Raw genomic sequence first — 19,323 nt, forward strand, 5'->3', positions numbered from 1 at the left:
AAAAATGCGGTTAGGTTTTTAGTTTATAATTTGTTTCGTGGGGAGTTAATTAATGGATCAAAAGAACACAAATTAACTGATATTTCAGATCCTGTAATGATAAAAGCATGGAAGGTAAGTGAGTAACTTACTGAATGTCGACTAACTACCCTGGGATGGAGCCAAATTTTATGAGTTTCTGAATCTTATATCCGTATCAACAACTTGAGATTATGTCTCATTCGGCGAGATACCCCAGTCAAGATTCCTTCATGAGACGGAGGCATTTTGATTTAGCTTTATTTATAGGGACACTTTGCCTAGCTTTATGCTTCTTCTCTGCAGTTGTGCGTATTCCTTTCTCTGCTGTTCTATTGACGACCGCCATTGTGTCCACTGTTAGAGAGGATTTATCGGAAAAGCCCACGAATTGAAAGATAAAATTACTGAATTACTTTTAGTCCGTATGTCTGGTATAAACACTGGCGTTTCTTCTCAATAATTGTCTCATGGTTTATCAGGTAAATACTTTGATTCCTTTGACCTTGTTTGAGATTTTAAGAATGGACTTTTATTTCTGCTTCCAAATACTTCTTTTCAATCTCTATTTGTAATTATTGACGAAGCTTATTTAATAAATATTTTTCTTTCTAATATTTTTTTTAATGGGTCTGGTTCTCAGCCATCAGGCACAGGGAGGGGTTCACATTCACAACCAGGAATGAGGCAAGACTTTAAAAAGGAGAGGCAAGCTCACGCCGAAACATCCGTTTCCAAACTTTCACCAGCATTTATTTTGCAGCCGTTTTTAATACATTCATATATTTCCATCTACTGATTGTGGTGTTAGGTGTACAGAGAACGGTGGGTTCAAAATGTTTTTCACCATTCAGTGGGTTTCATTTATTATTACTATTATTATTAATAATAAATCACATAAGAATAGTGCAACCGCGCGCTGTTGACGTCGGATAGCTGCAGATAAAAAGAAACTAAAAGCAATTGTTGCCTTTAATTGGGGTGCTTTTAGGTAAAATAGTTGTTCATTCACCTTAAATGTAAAATGTGCACACAGCTACAAAACTCAGAACATACACCAGCTCCAAACCGGACGGAGACAGAGAGATATTGAGAAATATTTTACAAGTTGTCATCTGGAATGTTAACTTTGCTACAATTTATCCCTTTGAGCTGATCCGTTTTGTCGACTTCCTTTTGTGTAAGCTGATAGGCAAACACAATGCGAGTCCCTTCGCCAGATTATTCCTAAACAGTATTTTATTTCTAAAATGTCATCAATTTCTTTATTACAGATCGTTAAATTTTCGCTTCGACCACAGTTAAACGTGCTTACTACAATATTAAACCATTTTTTAAAGAGCCACGTGGTAATAGTTACCCATAGTTATACAAAGTCTTAACAAAGGGTACAGGCACCCAAACGTGAAAGCTACTAATTTAAACCTTAGGAGTATCGTGTTGCACATAAAAATAAAATCGACAGACTCACACTCACTCAAACACGCAGACTAAAGTCTACAGAAATAGTGATCGCAAATTATATTATCAATCGGTTTAAATAGTAACTACTCTTCCATTGAAACAGGCAAGGTCTCAAATCAAAGAGATACAGGGATCGGGGGAAACAGCACTTAAAACAACCGCAATGTGGTTCGAAATGGTTTTTATAAACATTCAATTTGCATGTAAACAAATGAAAATAAGTCGTGTTAAATCATTGCGAACAACAATGATTAAAAATATATATTTAATCGTAGGTTAAAAAGATCCTTTTTTGCAAAATGGTGCTTTGGAGCGCGGGCCAGCCCAGTCCCGCGGCAAAGGCCATCACCAAAACACTCACAGAAATTGTAATAATTTATAAATAACCTGAAGTTTCTTTTTAAGCCACAAAGAGAGAAAACGTAGCCGGAATAAAAGCTCGCTCCTCTCTTTGGCTGTTATAGTGGATGAGAATGAGAGGAAGTTGTATCTCTTAATATCCTGCAATAAAATCCTTTACACGTGACTCTATTCCCTGAATGAATGCACTAAAATGTTCGAAATAAATAGCCGAATTGCTGGATGTTAAACCCTTACATTCTGGCTATTCTTTGCTGTGGAAGGATGTTGGTTTTCTCAGAACTACAGTGGTTTAAGGATATATTGCAGTGATAGCAATAACCGGCTACTCGCTAAAGTTTAAGCTCAACAGCTAGTCACTCGAACTCTTTTACGTGCTCCTTACTGAGTCTTTTCATCTTCATCCTCCTGTTCTGAAACCAGATTTTGACTTGTCTTTCAGTCAGGTTGAGAAGACGTGCCACTTCGTGCCTGCGGTCCCTGGTGAGGTACATATTGAATAGAAACTCCTTCTCCAACTCCAGGGTCTGATATTTGCTGTAAGGACATCTTTTCTTCCTTGTCGAACGAGCGTGTAACCAATTTGCAGAAGGGTTATCTGATGATGAGTGGAGGAGAGAGGGGGAAGAAAATCAGATCAGAATAAGAATTATAATGCGATCATATTTCTTCTATGCACTTCTAACTTTGCAATGGGAATGGGGTGACTCTTCCAAAATGGTATCTATGCAGCTAAGAATTGAGATAGTATGTTCTGTTGTGGTCATATTCCTAAGCGTCTTTCCCTCAGTAAAGTGTGTTACTAAACTGGAAACCGCTGGGCGCCCTCGGATGGTTTAGATTTATTTTTGCTGTTTATTACTACGTTTGTAATTGAGATGTAAACGCTAAGCCCCGACAGCATTGTATAAATTGCTTTCTTTTTTTTCTTTCTCAACGACTTCACATAAAGAAGGTTCCGCAAATTTTCGCTCACTGTTCTTCAAAAGATTGATTCAAACAGAAAATTGCAAGGAAAAAATATGCTTTATTAATTCATTAATGTATTTATTGCCTCGTAGAGGATCGTCTGGCAAACCCGTCATTAGAAGTTTGCAGGTGGTGACTTGTGTAGCTCATAAAACAGAACTGAGGCGCATAAAGTAACAAGCAATATAAAACCAGTTAAATACGTGTAGCTAAACTGGAAGTAAACTGCCTCTAAATTAGAACCTTATTTCAGTCTCGTTTTTGCTTGATTTTCGTAAACGATAAACATTCTGAGATAAATCAAGTACATTTTCCGAACAACTTACTTTGTTCTGATGTCTCTTTGTCCCTCTTCTCTTCACACATACTGTCTTCAAAGCACGGCGCTTTTCTGGAGCTGATGGTTTCGCTCACCAGAGATTCCCCGTGTAATTTTCGGAGCGCCGCTGGTAAGGTTTCCCCGCCGTGACCCGCGAGTGACTCTGTTTTCAATGAATCGTGAACGCTGGACTGTATCCCGGGTACGGCCACGGTCCTAGGGGTCGAGTCTAACCAGGACCGCATGTACCTGCTATCAGGCGGGATGGGGTGTGACTGGACGTATGGATGGTACAATGTGGAGGCATTGGCAGAGGGCTGAGCGTACACGGGGGCCCAAGAGGTGCCGAACACGGGAGATTTCGGCTGAAAATTACAAGCAGGAAAGTCGGGGTGCTCGGGGAGCCCCGGCTGTCTGGAGACTATATATTGCCCCGAAGTGAGCTTTGCTGCTGGCGTCTCCTCGTTTTCATGACTTATAAGAGAATCGACAAAATAGTTACTAATAGCACCAGAGATCGACATTGTCAAACATCACTTCGATTCATTGGGAAATTATATGTAAGACTAGAAATTGTTCTCTCAACTTCTCAACTAACAAAGTAGAGTTAGCTAATATGTTGTGGGCTATCTGCGAAACGATTGGTTAAAGTTTTCATGAGGCCGACAAAGCGACAATAAAACGTAAATCAATCCGCAATGGGGGTTAAACAATTAACATCGCCCCCCGTATTAAATACTTTTAGAGGTGAAATGGGATTTAAAAAACGAACAGTAACTCACATATATACATATTGTACAACTTTCCTTAACAATACAAAACGTGATTAATTTTAAAAGACAATCTTTTAAGGAACTATTTTGCTTCCTAATCAATCTTATCTCGTGTGACAAATTCCCACACCAGGTCTCATAATCGTTAGTCTTATTATTACTGTTATTATCTTAAACCAACAACATAAAACGTATTAAATGCAAACATCGTAGCAGATAATTCTTGCGATATTTGCGTTTGATGGGTACACGAAACTGGTGAGTTTGGCGGTTTGGAACGCCCAGATTTGAGTTTATAATGTAACCCGAGGTTCTGGTCCCATTGAATGAAATATGTGTGCATTGTAAGTATAGCAAATTTAAACTTTATACAGCAGAGATTGTCGTGAAAATTACATCACAAACCGTGACAAGCCAATGCTTTACTTTTCTTTCACATTTTAATTTGGACAAAAGTCCGCAATTGAGCAGGGCTAGAACGAATTGGATTAAAGACAGTTTCTTGTTCCAGTTCCTGCATTCTCAACCATCAACTTCCTTTTGTTCCCTTTGTAATGTTTTAAAGCTCACAGTTACATTAAAGACACGGCTTCATAATATTCTGCATTATAAGGCTGGGTGCTTTTAAATTACTCTCAAGACTGCTTTAGGAGAAAGGAAAGTCCATATTTTAAACAATGTTGAATTACAGTGAACGAGTGAATAATTACGATGTTTTTTAAAATATATATGCATAAACTGTTACAGGTTAATAAGTTGTAAGTTAAATCCACGACTTCCCTTGTTATCTTTTGCATCTGTTTAAGGAGCCGCCCTTTCCGTGAGAATAAGTACCAAGCAAGATATTTGCATCGTGAAGCTAGGGCGAAATTATGAATGGAAGTTCTAAGATCACATTCGACTTCATCCATTAAAAACTGATACAAAAAATGGCGAAATTCACAAATATGGACAAAATTTAATGGGTAGTGAGGGGTCTATATAGGTAGGAAACTGCTCGGCTTTCTAACTTACCAAACCAATTCCTTAATGTAACTCATTAATGACAACTGACAATGTACTGGTTTGCAACAAATTAATTTAGAAGGTTGGTTGAGATAACTTGATTTGATGTGATTCAGCTCATACAAAGACTTTGCGGTTGAAGAGACTTGGATATTAGTCAAACCGCAGGGCGAGCAATGGCGAAGGCAATAAGATTACAACAAGTGGCGACTTGTTTACACTCACCAACACACGGTTAGACGACGTTTTTTGTTAAACTTTCATTTTGTAAAATTAATGCAATAAGCTGCATTATTCAATTCAGGAAGAAATTATTTTAAATATAAATGGATGTTCATTTGTTTGAAATCACAAATCATTGGACCAACATTTCAGTCTTAATTTTGGAGCGGTTATACTGACAAGCCGTGGACTGTCAGATGGACTGCTGGTGAACAATAGCAACCGCCATTAAAATATCACAAGTGAGTTTCTGGGTATTGAGAATGTCACATGCTGAGGATAATATCTGCGTATTCCTTAATGTTATGATTGGATCCTCACTATATCTTGAGTCTCGAAAAGGATCTTACCGTTTTAAAAATAATTTACAAAATACTTGCAAGAACCTGGATAAACTATAAGCCAGCTTGATGTGAACACAAGGGAGACTATCCAAATATTAGAACAGATCCGTGTGAACCTACACCTATGTGTTCAAATTGGTTGTTAGCATCTTGGAATTTATTCTTCAAAATATGCACAAATGTGAACATCATTCTTGGGATTATTTTGTATTTTTTACTTGCCTTGACTAACGGTGTATGTGATTTTAAAAGAACGTTCTTATTCTCTCTCCTGCACCCTCGTTCAAAAAGTTTAATTTTGCTTCCACAATGATTTCCGAAATTCAGGGGTAAACTAAAGAAAAATAATTTGACAACAGTCCACATTTCAAGACTGTATACTTTAAAACGTTTTTTAAAATCGTTAAGATGAGAGATAGGTTTCAGTTTGACGTGACGATTGTTTTAAAACAATATTATCCATAGTTTTCAAACACAGTCGAAATACTAAAAGAAAGATTATTTCAGCAGCAAAATTGTGCAGTACAAGAGTCTGCCTGACTTTCACACTGTGTCTGTAAATTGGGTAGCAAACGGATGCTTGAACCAAGAGTAAAAAGTTGCATCCACATATGTTGGTGATTGTTGTTTATATTATCGCTTCTGCAGTCACTGTGACCGAAGGCCAGGGAGCAAAGTTAAAAACAAGCTGTCATATATTTAAATAGGAATTCGTTAGAATAGTTTATATTTAATTAGTAAAGTTATGAGATATAATTATTTCGATATGATCTTCTAAGAAATTTCATTTGTAGATATATTTATTTCTACTGCAAGAAAAAGTATATTTTTAAAATGTAAAAAATTTAGTATTTTTCGAAGTGCACCAAGTGGGCGAAAATCAGCTTTAGTGATTTAATTTGTCCAAATAATATATTTTAATCTATTTATTCAAAGCATGCCGATGTATCCGCTCATATTTGAATGTACCTTAACCTGAAAACTGTCAATCGGCTTGTGTATTATTGTGCAAATGTTAAAAGACAGTTTACATCAGCAGGTTCAAAGACACCTGCCCATCTCTTATTCGGAATTATTTTTAAAGCGATAATCTGGAACTAGCACCATCATTACTCTATCCCGTTCGAATAGAAATTCTAGGTAGCGGTTGGATTCTTGCAAAGTTCTCAATTTACAACCAAAAAAGTCTTAAATGTACAAACTTAGTAGTTTTAAAAATGATTGTTCAATATAGTATAGAGTTTCACTGTCAATAAAGTAAAATGTGCATTCCCAAATGGTTAGTAACAGTACAGTTTTCTGTATTATGGGTTTATTTAAAGAATGCATTCATATATTAAGTTCACTAACAGAAACTATGCGCTAGTATCTATATGGAAAACATGCAAAATTTAACTTGGGCGCAACGAATAGGAACCGCATTTTAACAATATAAGTCTATAAAAAGGATAAAAGATTATATTGCTGCATTCGCAGTATCTTTGCTTAATATATTGTTGCAGTCTATATGTTTTTATTGTGGCGAATTATGGGCTTTTCTTATATATTCCGAATGTATTTAGAGTTTTAAAAAGGCTTTTTTAAAAGCACATATTCGGATCTCTGCCAACCAAAAATGGCGAATGTCTCCAAACAGCAGCCACTGGCATCATGAATGGGAAAAGTTACGTCGTTCGGGGTCGCTGCAGGCCATTTGGGTGAGAACAGCACATTTAGTCGAAGGAGGTTTAGCTGAGGCCTAGCTATACAAGAAAGTAGGCCCTTTGCTCCAGGCTACACAGCACATTGTACAATCCTACCAACCTAATAATTTTAGTGTAGTTATAAGCGCTGTGACATCTTTAAAAGTAACGAGTTTCTTTGTTGTATTCCCCCGTTTGGCTCATTTCATAGTACATTGGAAATATGCAGATGAGCAGGAAAACAAATCAAAATCCTTTACAATAAATAGCACACCACACCTCGTAAAAAAAATCCAAGGATTCAACCCCTGATTGGAACACGCTCTGATATCCAACTGATGTTAAAATGTAATATCAAGATTTTCCTTTTTCCTTTAATGCAATTCTATTCTTAAAATCACTCGGCGGGCTAAGTGGCCGATGTGTATGTGTCTCCGTGTGTATTTTAAACAGTATTCGATAACAAATTTGCAGGTACCCCAGATTTCAAACTGACCGTGAAAGTGAACGAATTGAAGAATATCTGCGCAAACTCGTTCAGTTTATACTTTTATATTTGAACTAACCAAACAATAAAACGGTATCAACGATACTAAAGCTTCCTCATCCGGGGGAAAGGGACTAATCGAAGGCTTGCCTTATGTGTTTATAATTGGATGCCTCCAGTTAAAAATGCTATGAAATATAGTAAGACGTGCCTGGCTGCAATAATATCGTTCCGGCCTCTTTTATTTAATATAAAATGACGTTGCGATAGACTGAGCATTTACATTACTAGTTATGTCTGGATAAATTGCATTATAGCAAGATAAAATAATACAAGTATTGCAAGACTAGAAGCATTGATAACTTGACATTGAACGAATGAAAACCGCTCTGAGCCGTGAGTGTTTTCCTTAGATCATAATCCAAGGGTAGAAACGTTACTTCACGGACCAAAAATAATGCACTATAGAACTAATCGTGTTGGTCATCTGTTCATTTTCATCCTTGTTCGATGCATTTAAGCTTCTCTGTTTTTAAAGTCTGAAATAACTTCTTTAATGGATATAAACTGTGCAGATATTACCCGCTGACTCATGCCTGGAAGAAAGCTTTACACAAGTGCCCCATCTATCTATCTATCTATCTCTCTATCTATCTATCTCTCTATCTATCTATCTCTCTATCTATCTATCTCTCTCTCTATCTATCTATCTCTCTATCTATCTATCTATCTATCTCTCTATCTATCTATCTCTCTATCTATCTATCTCTCTATCTCTCTATCTATCTATCACTCTATCTATCTATCTATCTCTCTATCTATACGTACATCGATCGATCTATCTATCTACGCAGTTAGATCTTAAATAATAGAAAAGCAGAGCCAATTAGTCACCTTTGCAAACACAATACAATTCCAATATTTACCCCCAGAAAATATGCATAATTTGTACTATTTAAAACGTTGCCATGCTATTCATGCACGTGCTTGCACAGAAATTGACATGTTAGAGTCTATCCGCGCATCAGATAAATAGACAATTAGACAGAGATATATTTCAGTTAATCCGCAATAAGAATTCCACGCTAGGCATCGTTAGCTGCACCATACTTCTACATCTTCGTAATATATAAAATGTTTTCCTACAGAAACCATGTCTTCGGGTAGCAAAATACCAGAGATTCCTCTTTTTAACTAAAATCCAAAAGTTTGCGATGACAATAACTGGAGTAATTCAGGCAGTTTCTTGTCACTGCGATCAAACAGAAGCCCAACAACATGAAACTACCTAAGTCACACAGCAGTTCCATTTCGCTTGCGCCATAGACTGGACCTAACGAGTCGAGTTCAATTCGAACAGTAAAATAAAGTCCAGCATTGCGAGATATGGTTTGGCTAGACATTATTCTTTAAAAAATAATTCAATTAATAAAAAAAGAAAGAAAAATGAGGGAGGATGGTTAGAAATCTCACAATCACCGACGGCTCCAAAATTGCATCTATCTCTGTTTAATTATTCCAACAGGGCAGATTGCATCATTTTGGCCTTGCTTCGTTCGTATTTATCGTGCAAATAAACATTTAAGAATCTGAAGCAACAGGCATCACTATACTCCATCGTTACCATAGTAATGGATCAAGGTTTTCACTTTTTAAAACCAGTCACTAGGCTGTTGTAACAACAAACTTAGTAAAACCAAACATTCAAAGTCCCCCAAAGTCAACGCAGCTGTAACCAGCCTTACAAAGGGGTCGCTGGCAAAACACAGTTAAACGTGACAAAAATGTCCTACCATTCTCATCTGTTTTCCAAAGCCTTGAAGGCAAATTTGGGCAAAAGTTAGCGGGATTCCACTTGAAGTTTGTCAAGAAAAGAAAAGCGTGACCATTTTCCTGATCTCAAAGCTATGTTGTGTGGCATGCCACTCGGAGCCAAACTGCCCAAGTCCAACAAGTCCTACATGACAGCAACTTGCCAAACATATTTACAAGCCATAAAACTTTACAAAAGCAGACGTAGTCGTCCGTGGAGCATCGTCAGTGCCCACAGTCAAATTACGACCGTCTCGATGGTATTTAAATCACCGACACCGGATACCAAATAAATTTCAAACTGCAGGGTTTTCTTTAGGGCTGGAAGCGTCGGAATCCCCTGTTTTTTTTCTCTCAACCATCAACTTGTCCATTTCAGGTCAATTTCACGGGTTCACAATCAGCCAACCACCATCCATGATATACACGAGCCAGGCTTGAAGAAAGAGCCACTAGCGGGTAAATGGCCACAGTAATACTTAAGCAGACGTTTAAACATTAAGAAACGTATTAAGAATTACGGAAATCCAGCCAAACACATTTTTCTTTAAATCTGCATTTTAATATTGACCCGTAACAAGGCCAAGGGAATAATGCAACGACTTTAAGCCGTGAAATATACAGAACATGCTATAAAAAAATCCTGCCAACATTTATTATACACCATGAAATTAAAATATTTCATTTAAACAGTTATTGGTGGATTTACAGTGACAATGATTTTGACCAAGTATTAACAGTTCTTTGTACCCCCCCCCCCACACCCCCACACCCCCCCCCCCCCACACCCCCACCCCCCCCCCCCCCCCCACACCCCCACGCCCCCCCCCCCCCCCCCACCCACTTACAAGGGCATTGTGCGGAGTTCAGTGTGCTTAGCAATAGACAAGAGGTGATGGACACAACGTTAATAGTCTTTGGTATAACAAGTTTCTTTACTTTTAAAAAAAATAAATATTACACTTTATCCAACATTACACATTTAGTATCTGACAAATCTCTATCTAAAAACACGCATGTAAAACTAATTGAGACGACAGACCACCATAGTTTGTTTGTATTAAATGTCAGATATTTTGATGAACATTTAAAATACACGCTATTCTTAAGTACAAACACATTTTAGTTATAGTGTATAATGTCCACTAAGGGTGTACGTTCACTGCAAGAGGTATAATCGGCACTCATGGCATGTTACAAGCTGGGTTTTAACCGATTGCTATATATTCGCATTATTTATGCAACAGATGTTCAAAAGAACAACTACCTATCCCCCAGTGGACATTACTTCTCAAGAACATTGACTGAAACACTCGCCTGTGTCTATATCTATTTTCATTTGCCGATGTACTTAATCTGGAATTGCTATTGCGAGTTCGTATTAATTTATTGGTTTCTCACATTCCATTCACGTTTTGATGGGAAGCTTTACGCCACGTCTGTAGTGTGGAACAGAATGAGAAATTAAACCGTAAAATTGAGGCTGAATCTTGTTAAACAAATCGGGGTCCAATTAGTTCCCCACCCAGATGGGTTTTTTTTGCCCTCAACATGAATCGAGAAGCTTTGAGGTATTTTTAGGTGTAGGGAGGAAAAATATAGATCAATGGCAAATGAAAAAATGAAATTAGTAGCCAGCGGGGACCTATGCGAATTGTTTTCTGTTTGGGAGGTATGAGCAAGGTGTATGGAGGCCAGTTCATGAATAATTTTAGTCACTTGATGTTAGTCAAAGGGACACAGACAAAAAAATCGCTATGTAAGAATCTGTCCTTTCATAACAATAAGATCATCAAAAAGCGTTCAAACTTAGTACTTGTTTCTTTCATTTAAATGCTTATATCAATAAATGTGCATCCAATAACTGTTTTACCTCTTCCGCAAATCTTTATTTAGCAGACATCTCCAGTTATTAGATGTTATTTTAAGTCAAGTCAATTGTAAAACATTTTGTTAATCTACATAACAACAGTCAATGCATTTCCAAAGCAAGTTATAGTGTAAAAGCTTTAAGACGTTTCCACGTGAAAGACGCTAAATAAATGCAAGTGTTAATACTATAATCTCTATGAAATCGATTTGCAATTTTTCATAGTTTGTTATTTCCAAGCACCTCTATTTAACTGTCCTTTGTACGATGCGGTCGTGCATTGAAATGGAAAAATCAGATTTTATTTGGAACTCTTAGAACACTTTTTAACAACAATCGTGTTTATTGGGCATTGTGATTGCCCACTGAAAGCACATGAGAGCAACGAAGAGAATTGCACATTGTTTGATATCATTTTTGTAAAGCGTGCCCATTCAATGATGTGCATAAATAGTCATTCTTACAAACTAAGAAGCAGGGGGATTCTTGATAGGGCGATCATCTAGGAAAACGTGTTTTTACCTTTATGTCCTCTTATTACTTTAAGAAACACCTTTGCTTTAAGACAAAGCAGGATGTATCTATCTATAAGCAAGAAATAATTCAAAATTTATTCCTTGGTAGACCTAGCATTTCCCATAATTACTAACCTCTAATTGTTTCAACATGCCTCTCTATTTTGAGGCTATTTTGTTGCTATACTTTAACAAGTGCTTCAAACATTCTTGTGCGTGAACTATGTCTGCGCAGATGGTGTTATCTAATAGTGCCGATTTCTCTTTTGTCTCACAACAAGCGGAAGTTGCAGACCCTAAAATGATTACTCTTGTAAGCATGACACATATATGTGGTATAACTATACGTAGTTTAAATCCAACAAAAAGGACAAAATGTACAATGCAAACCAGATTTTATTGCCTTTTCCAAACATTCTTTCAGTTCCTTTTCTCATAATTAAGTGATAGGGCACTAAATTAATTGATGGCAATTAATGGACTTCTGTGCAGTAAACGAGTCTTCAGAATGTGCTCATTTTCAAAAGCAAATCAGTACCTTTTTGTTATGTTTCGTCATTTTGAACTTGCAATCCCTCCATCCCACCTTCTACCCTTCCCCTTAGCGGGCTCATTGTTGTTGTAGTGACTAGACTTGTGAACTTGCAACTCCTCCCCATGACCACCAAACTCCCCCCTCCCCCCTTCAATGTTGTTGCAGCGTCCGGACTTCTGCAAGGAGATGCCTTATATCGTCCACTGTCTCATTTTCTTAAATTGAAAAGCGTTAGCCCGTTCATCAGATGGGGAAAGTAGCCGATATTTCTCGAACTCTGTGCTCCCGGCTCATCTTTTTCAGTTTCATTCTTCGGTTTTGAAACCAGATTTTGACCTGTCTGTCGGTTAGATTCACGCCCCGGCTGATCTCCAGGCGGCGCTCTCGAGTCAAATACATGTTAAAGAGGAATTCCTTTTCCAGCTCCAGTGTCTGGTGCTTGGTGTACGGGCAGCGTTTCTTCCTTCCGCCCTTCGGCGTCAGCCAGTTTATCGCATTCTCAGCCCTTGTGCTCTCTGTCAATCGGGAAAAACAAATTGTCAGACGACCTGCTGAATAAAACGGGTTCTGTTTTTTTTCTCTTTCTTTCACCATCAACGATACCATGACTCAGGGTTTTGAAGGAGGTCTCCCAGTTGGGAGCGGGGAGGGGTGGGAGTGTCGGCTTACAGTCAACTAGTGGAATGTGAACAGTTCAGATTTTATCCCGTTCCACATTAGCACAAGCTGTAAATGATATTGTATCACAACGCTGCATTACCGGTTCGAATATATATGCTATTAACTTTAGGTCTTATCAATATAAGTGTTCCAACAGCTTTACTTGAAGATAAATCTTGCACCTGGACAAATAATTACAGTGAAGGCCTAGTTAAGATTGAATCTAAAATGATATTTCAAAATCACATTACACCTAATCCTTGATTTCTAACAAGATTCAGATGCAATGCAATGGAATAAGATATCACAGACAACACTTAAACCCCCACCCTTTTTACAGTTTACATTCTGACTGTAAAGAGATAGGATTGTCCCGAAAGCTTCATTGCAAAAAACGTCACGAGTAGGTTTTAAACAGCTAAGATAGCTTAACATTAGCAGAAAATCGTACCCCTAAATTCTAATTTATAAGCTCCCCTTTTAAAAAATGTGCCTAACTAGTTTAAGGTAAACCTGTTGTATTTCCAAGGGGCATCTCACAAAAGGACTTTTAAGCATCTATTAACTTTCCAGAGTCAATGATTAGTGCAAATGACCTTTTGAAAATTGTTTTAGAAGCGTGATGCAGCATTGCAAAATAACCTTTAACTCCTATAATGTCGCCTTTACACTGGATTTTCACTTAAAGGTTATGGTTTATGCAAGGAAATGGGAGTAGCTCCTTTGCGGAGAGGGCAAGGAACACAGATGTTTTCAACGGGAAGTCATGCGCCTTTTTATAAAGCGTCTCGTCGCTATTCATTTTATTTTATTTGCTGAAAGTCTCCCATTTATTTTGTTAGTTTTTAATGCAACAGTTGACGCACTTTGAAATAGTTTTTGTCATTCGCCGCCCTTTTAAGTGAGTGTTCTGATGAAAATTGCTATGCTGACTGTTTCTACATAAACTTTTAGACTTATTAGCAGGATTTTTAAATTGTAAAAGGATCTGTGGTTCCCATGTTTATTGAGGTAAACCTCACTGTATGCGAGTCAAATGTCGCCGATGCCGCCAATATCGCTGAATTAAACTGAAATGGGATGAACCAGAAGTCATTATTGGCAAAAAGGTCAAATGTACCCAAATTGTATGTGCAAAGATACACCCAGTTTCTCAACATCTTTGCAGTCTATATTGGTTGAAGACAAGCTACTTGGGTCCCCCGAGTCCTAATAACTCTTTTGTGAAATCCTATAGTTGCAATTAAAGTCTATAATTTAACCCCGTTGAAAGTGCGGATATCCATTCAACAGAGGGTTTTTAGGATAAGAAAATATCAGATGCAATTTCGTTGATGTGAATTACACCCTGACACAGGGCAAGCTCTTGATTTTTTTGGAGGGGGTTAAAAATCATGGAACATAAGAAATGTCCAGGTTTGTTGATCCAACTACTGTACAAAATTTGTAAAACTAATAACGTCATAAAGAAGCAATCGATAAAGAGCTAAAATATTCGCTCCATACGAGAAACGGTGTGTGTAGTGCAGGGATCAGCTCGTTACCGGCCATCTTTCAATTAAATTCTAAGGAGAAAAACACGAAACCTATTTGCGGGAATATCACAGCTTAAAGAATCTATAAATGGTTATTGATTGGCCATGCTCTTAGCTCTTGTTTAGATCGCAAGATCTTATCAATTCCATTCCGTTCAATGACATATCACAATTCCCCAATATTAACCGCATTCGTACTGGATCTTCCTGTCCACAAATATTATTTAAAGTCATAAAACCTGTTTTTAAATATTCGCAAACTATTACGGCCTGACTTTGAAGCACCAGGTACAATTCAAGAATGTTCGTTGCGTCTGTTCTGGCGACCCAATGATAATCAATACATGCGAATGTATCATACATTTCAAATTAATAATGTGTGGTCAAATACATACGTGCAAGACATGGGGCTAAATTATAATATTTTTCTTTTATCTGTGTTTATCTGGCGCTCCAAATGGTCAAAAAGGAAAGGAATTAGATAATAGTCGGACTGAAATCTCCTCAGGTTTCTCCAATAGTTCTTTTTGTAAATGCTGCTGTGTCAATTTCTTGGTCGTATTGCTGTGTGTGAGAGTTGCACCATGTGTTACATTTTCTATTCAAATGCTATAACTTAATTGTGCGAACCTTTAGATCAAAATGGAAACTGCGTGCTGTGATTACCTTGGCCTGCATGCATGTAAAATGCGGAAAATTACTCAACGAGACTGAAGTGACCGGAACAGCAAGAATTTGAAAAGAAATACAGTCCTAAACAACGTAACCTGGGGTTCGGTTTAAAAATGAGCATGCAAATTTACAATATATCTTTAAGCAGTAAGCTAATTATTGACTGAGTAAAGCATTTTAATTACATGTTGTAAAGTCATATTGTATACTAATGTCTGAATCCTACTCGCGGATTTATATTGCAACTGTTATGATTATTTTATATCAATAAAATATATTATTGTTTGGGAAGTTGTTTGGGAAATAACTGATATGTGTGAATCGCAATGTACGTTCTAATTTTAAGTATCGATTAATTATGTGCAAGTTCAATTTTTAAAACAGTCAAAATCCCAACTCAATTTAAGGGCTCCGTCTTTATTAGCTACTTTGTCACGTCATTAGGCTCTTTGTGTGAAGCTGACGTTATTTCAATGCAGCAAAGATGGCGGAAGCGTTGTTGTTATTGAGTTTAGTTTTTTTCCTGAGCCAAACTGAGATTTTTGTTATCAACTAAAAATGGAAATTCAATGTCCTTGGAAGTCAAATAATCTCCTGAAACTGGGCACATCAACAGGTCTGTGCAATAAATGGATAACAGCAATGATATATTACCTATACTTTTTATATTAAAAAACTGCTCAATGATATTTCACTCTACGGAATTAAAGGTCGACCAGCATTGAGTGTTCTGTCAGTGATCAGCTCAACTATGGGCTGTTCATTGGTAAGAAAGAAATCATGAGTCCCGACATCTACGGAGGGTGTTTATAGTTAATTTACAACAGTCCCCGCCAAGTCTATTTGTCAGTTTAAACTAACCTTTATCAATTCAGAATTACCCAGTCTGTAGTTTGGGTGCACACTTTTGATTTAGTCTAGGTTCTGTCAATAAATGGCATTAATGCAACCATACACAATTGAAATGAAAAAGACGATAAGATTGAAATACATAACTTTTCTCTATTCCTAAATGAGAGTTAATTTTACTTGCGAGGTGTTCCCTGTCTGTTTAGTGGGACAAGAGACACACTACACGCCCCTTTACAATACCTAGCCTCAAATTCACAGTGTAACGTGTGCTTCACATGTCCCAGATTTCCATAACAATACAAACAGTTGGATACACCATTGTTACTTGACGTGTAGTACAGTCTTCTCGTTTGTGTCACTTGTTTGTGTAGGTAAACATTCAATAAAAATCAGTGTTAGACAGAAAGAGCAACTCATCAGCCCAACATTTATCCTTAAACCTTAACAACACACAAAACAGACACAAACAAGGAACCAGCCATTTGAACTGCTAGGGTTTGGGCCGATTTTACAAAGGACTTGTAGACTTTAATGCAGTTGAACTGGCTTCGCTTTGCAATGTTTCTTTTTTTTTGTTTGTGAGTAGGGGGAGGAAATCCGTTATGGCGAATCCGAGTTGATTATAACTTCCTACGAGTTATTGCATTCTGGTGTTTACTCGCTTCTTTCCTATTGTGTAGCGGGTCAGGGTAGGGGAAAATTATAGATATTTGTTTTTTATTTATGTTTTCCAGAAAAAAGGAAAGGGGAATTACTCCAACGCAAAAGTTAAACCCATTGACCACCTGTTACATAATAGTCAATTTCTGAAAGAATCGGTAAAGCGATAGTAAAAATTGCTTGATATTCATTACACTTCTCATAGATTGTGTTAGAAACAGACCACAGCCAGAGCACCATCGGAATTATAGATACCTACCAGGAAATAGCATTAAGGGGACCTCAATTACTAATTAGCATGTCAGTTCAATTTGTTTGCCCCTGTGGCTCTTTTATCCCTAACTTACCGAGGAGCGAGGTCTCATAAAATAATACTGCAATACCTCTGCAGCGCTGTGTGATGTAATTTTCCTTTGGCGCCATAATCTAGTTCCATGGCAACAAAGAGAGCTTAAGTAAATATCACATGGTGCCATCAAGCTCATTTTATTTATATTCAGTATTTGGAATTTGTAGTTGCATCTTAGATTGTTTTGATACATGAGCCAACCATTGAAAGACCATCGCTCGGATGCTTAGATTGCTGTTCGCCGGGTGTCAGCCTCACAGCCAACATATCAACACCCATAGCTGTTTATCAAAAATATTGCTGACCACTAATGCAACGTTTGCGCCAAAACCCTAAACTCGAGCATTTTCTGGCATTTCATTTAAAGGAATATTTATCTGCATATATTTATGTTTCTATATATGTATGTATAAACTCTCTAATTATCCATGCAATGTTACCCACATACATACACAGACATTTATATATATATATGCATACATATATACAGAAGAACGTATGTGTATACATGATGCCTCGGATTACTAATTAGTAGGTCAGTTCAATTTGTTTGCCCATGTGTATACGTATAATTATATATATTTAGATAAATGTATATATCTGTATATACAAGCATATAGATATACATATATATCGGCATTATAATTATATAGATATATATGTCATTTTGTAAACATTTATCTGTGTATATAATTATAATTATGTATATATGCTCATAAAATTATATAGCTATATAGACATATATATATTTGCATATATGTCATTATTTATGTGGTAACGGAAGCGCTATTTTAAGTTTATATTTTACTTGATATAACTACAGCTTAAAGTTTTCTTCTTAAACATGCCTTGCATTTGGAAATGCTCATTTATTTTTGCCTAGGTGGGTTTTTATATTGGGGACTTTTACAACGGTTTCTAATGCAGCTAAGGAGTGGCCTTCAGAACAGGAACCTTCCGTTGTTTTGATCTTTAAAAGGGTCACTTAAACGTGTTTGTAATTTACTCTGCCGTAACGGGTCTGTCCTATAAATTACTCAAGGTATTAATTTGTACTGAGGGATCTTTGTGCTGGAGACAAAAAGGCTCCTTTATGGCCTAAATAAAGTCACCTTGCCGCAGATGAGAGAGCTGCCTATGTTCCTGTTCCAATTGCCGTGTAATTGCTTGTCTTCCTTTCGTTCATGGTTTTACCCACCTTTTGTTTCCTTCTCGGAAAGTGTCTTATTCGCGCCAGGAAACTGTAAAGAGGCACTTTCTCTTCCCCCGGTGTTCTTTCCCGCGTCTCCGCGGCCGGGATCGTTTGAGGTGCTCACTTTTATATCGTTTTCACCTGGTTTTGAGGAGGACGACGTGGCGAAGGAAGAAGTGAAGGAAATGTTGGACTGAATCGAGCACGGAGCAGTGACTAGCTGCGGTTGGTTGTAATCCGTGGGTTTATTTGATGGATAGGTCGGTTCTGAACGGAAGTAGCTGGGCATGGGAATCCTGCCACTGTCACTGGTGCACATTTCAGAAATCACCCTCGGGTACACTGAAACCTCAGGGCGCGTCTTCGCGTGCTTATCCCCGTCTAATAAACAATAGTTGGTTTCCTCCTTCACGCTGGACGCGAAGGAGAAAGTGTTTATCTGCTGAAGTCGGCCAGTGTGGCTGGATGGTGACGGGGTTGCCCACCCTGATATCCCTGGCACGTACTGATGTGGAACCAAACCTATGCCTTGCTGGTGATTCATTTCCCCTTGGATACGACGTGCTAGGCCAACTTGCCAATTCTGCACCCTGTAGCCCTGGTCCGGTCTGGAGGACAAATAACCCCCAGGACAGTAAGGTTCAGCTCGGCTGGAGCAAATTAAAGACCTCACTGAAAACGAGCTTGAAGCAGAATTCTCCGAACATGACATAGCTGCAGCTTAATTTGCTGAGGAGGGGGGTGGGGGAGGAGGGGGGGAGGGTGGAAAGAAAAAAAAAGGTCCTTATCAAACTGACATTTCTCCTGGACTCATCAGAAGGCGGCGGTGGACAACTTCCTCCCAACCGGCCAATCAGAATGCCAGTAGCCACTGCAGGCTCCGCCCACATCACGGGGGTTTTGAAATGAGACGAAAATTGATGCATTGGTGGGGCTCCGCTACACTTAGTTATTGTGACAAATACAAGCTTGTTAATTCTGCTTTAATTAACCAACTTGGAAGGGAAGCCTCTCGTTCTCTACTAATA

General features: G+C 37.8%; 4 protein-coding genes across 6 annotated transcripts in view; all 4 read right to left on the bottom strand.

Annotated features, from left to right (window-relative positions):
- Positions 1 to 19,323, bottom strand: part of hoxb3a (homeobox B3a) — a 90,470-nt gene that overhangs the window by 60,998 nt on the left and 10,149 nt on the right. The gene's annotated exons all lie outside the window — the stretch shown is intronic.
- hoxb8a (homeobox B8a) overlaps positions 1 to 19,323 on the bottom strand; it is a 38,786-nt gene that overhangs the window by 9,310 nt on the left and 10,153 nt on the right. The window contains exon 1 of one of the 3 annotated variants that reach the window (XM_067969393.1): positions 9,437 to 9,828. The exons of the other annotated variants lie outside the window; for them this stretch is intronic. The gene's annotated coding sequence lies outside the window, so the exon portion shown is untranslated. Of the gene's footprint in view, positions 1 to 9,436; positions 9,829 to 19,323 lie in introns of those variants that run through there. 3 annotated transcript variants of the gene reach the window in all.
- On the bottom strand, positions 750 to 5,861 carry hoxb9a (homeobox B9a). The gene is made up of 2 exons (XM_067969390.1): positions 3,138 to 5,861; positions 750 to 2,440 (listed from the first exon to the last, which is right to left on the bottom strand). Exons 1-2 carry the CDS (start codon positions 3,652 to 3,654, stop codon positions 2,199 to 2,201), a joined length of 759 nt encoding a protein of 252 aa, XP_067825491.1. The 5' UTR covers positions 3,655 to 5,861; the 3' UTR covers positions 750 to 2,198.
- hoxb10a (homeobox B10a) lies at positions 12,219 to 19,065 on the bottom strand. The gene is made up of 2 exons (XM_067969387.1): positions 18,302 to 19,065; positions 12,219 to 12,890 (listed from the first exon to the last, which is right to left on the bottom strand). The coding sequence occupies exons 1-2, from the start codon at positions 19,005 to 19,007 to the stop codon at positions 12,619 to 12,621; spliced, it is 978 nt and encodes a 325-aa protein (XP_067825488.1). The 5' UTR covers positions 19,008 to 19,065; the 3' UTR covers positions 12,219 to 12,618.

Source organism: Heptranchias perlo, chromosome 30, assembly GCF_035084215.1.
Source record: "Heptranchias perlo isolate sHepPer1 chromosome 30, sHepPer1.hap1, whole genome shotgun sequence".
NCBI classification, from domain to species: Eukaryota; Metazoa; Chordata; class Chondrichthyes; order Hexanchiformes; family Hexanchidae; genus Heptranchias; species Heptranchias perlo.

What these genes read in the sequence shown, in the direction of transcription:
- hoxb9a (XM_067969390.1), bottom strand. Translation starts at nt 3,654, where the DNA reads ATGTCGATCTCTGGTGCTATTAGTAACTATTTTGTCGATTCTCTTATA. An exon ending in CAAAGAGACATCAGAACAAA is followed by an intron (nt 2,441 to 3,137) that starts GTAAGTTGTTCG and finishes ACTCATCATCAG; the next exon opens with ATAACCCTTCTGCAAATTGG.
- hoxb10a (XM_067969387.1), bottom strand. Translation starts at nt 19,007, where the DNA reads ATGTCATGTTCGGAGAATTCTGCTTCAAGCTCGTTTTCAGTGAGGTCT. An exon ending in TTCCGAGAAGGAAACAAAAG is followed by an intron (nt 12,891 to 18,301) that starts GTGGGTAAAACC and finishes CCCGATTGACAG; the next exon opens with AGAGCACAAGGGCTGAGAAT.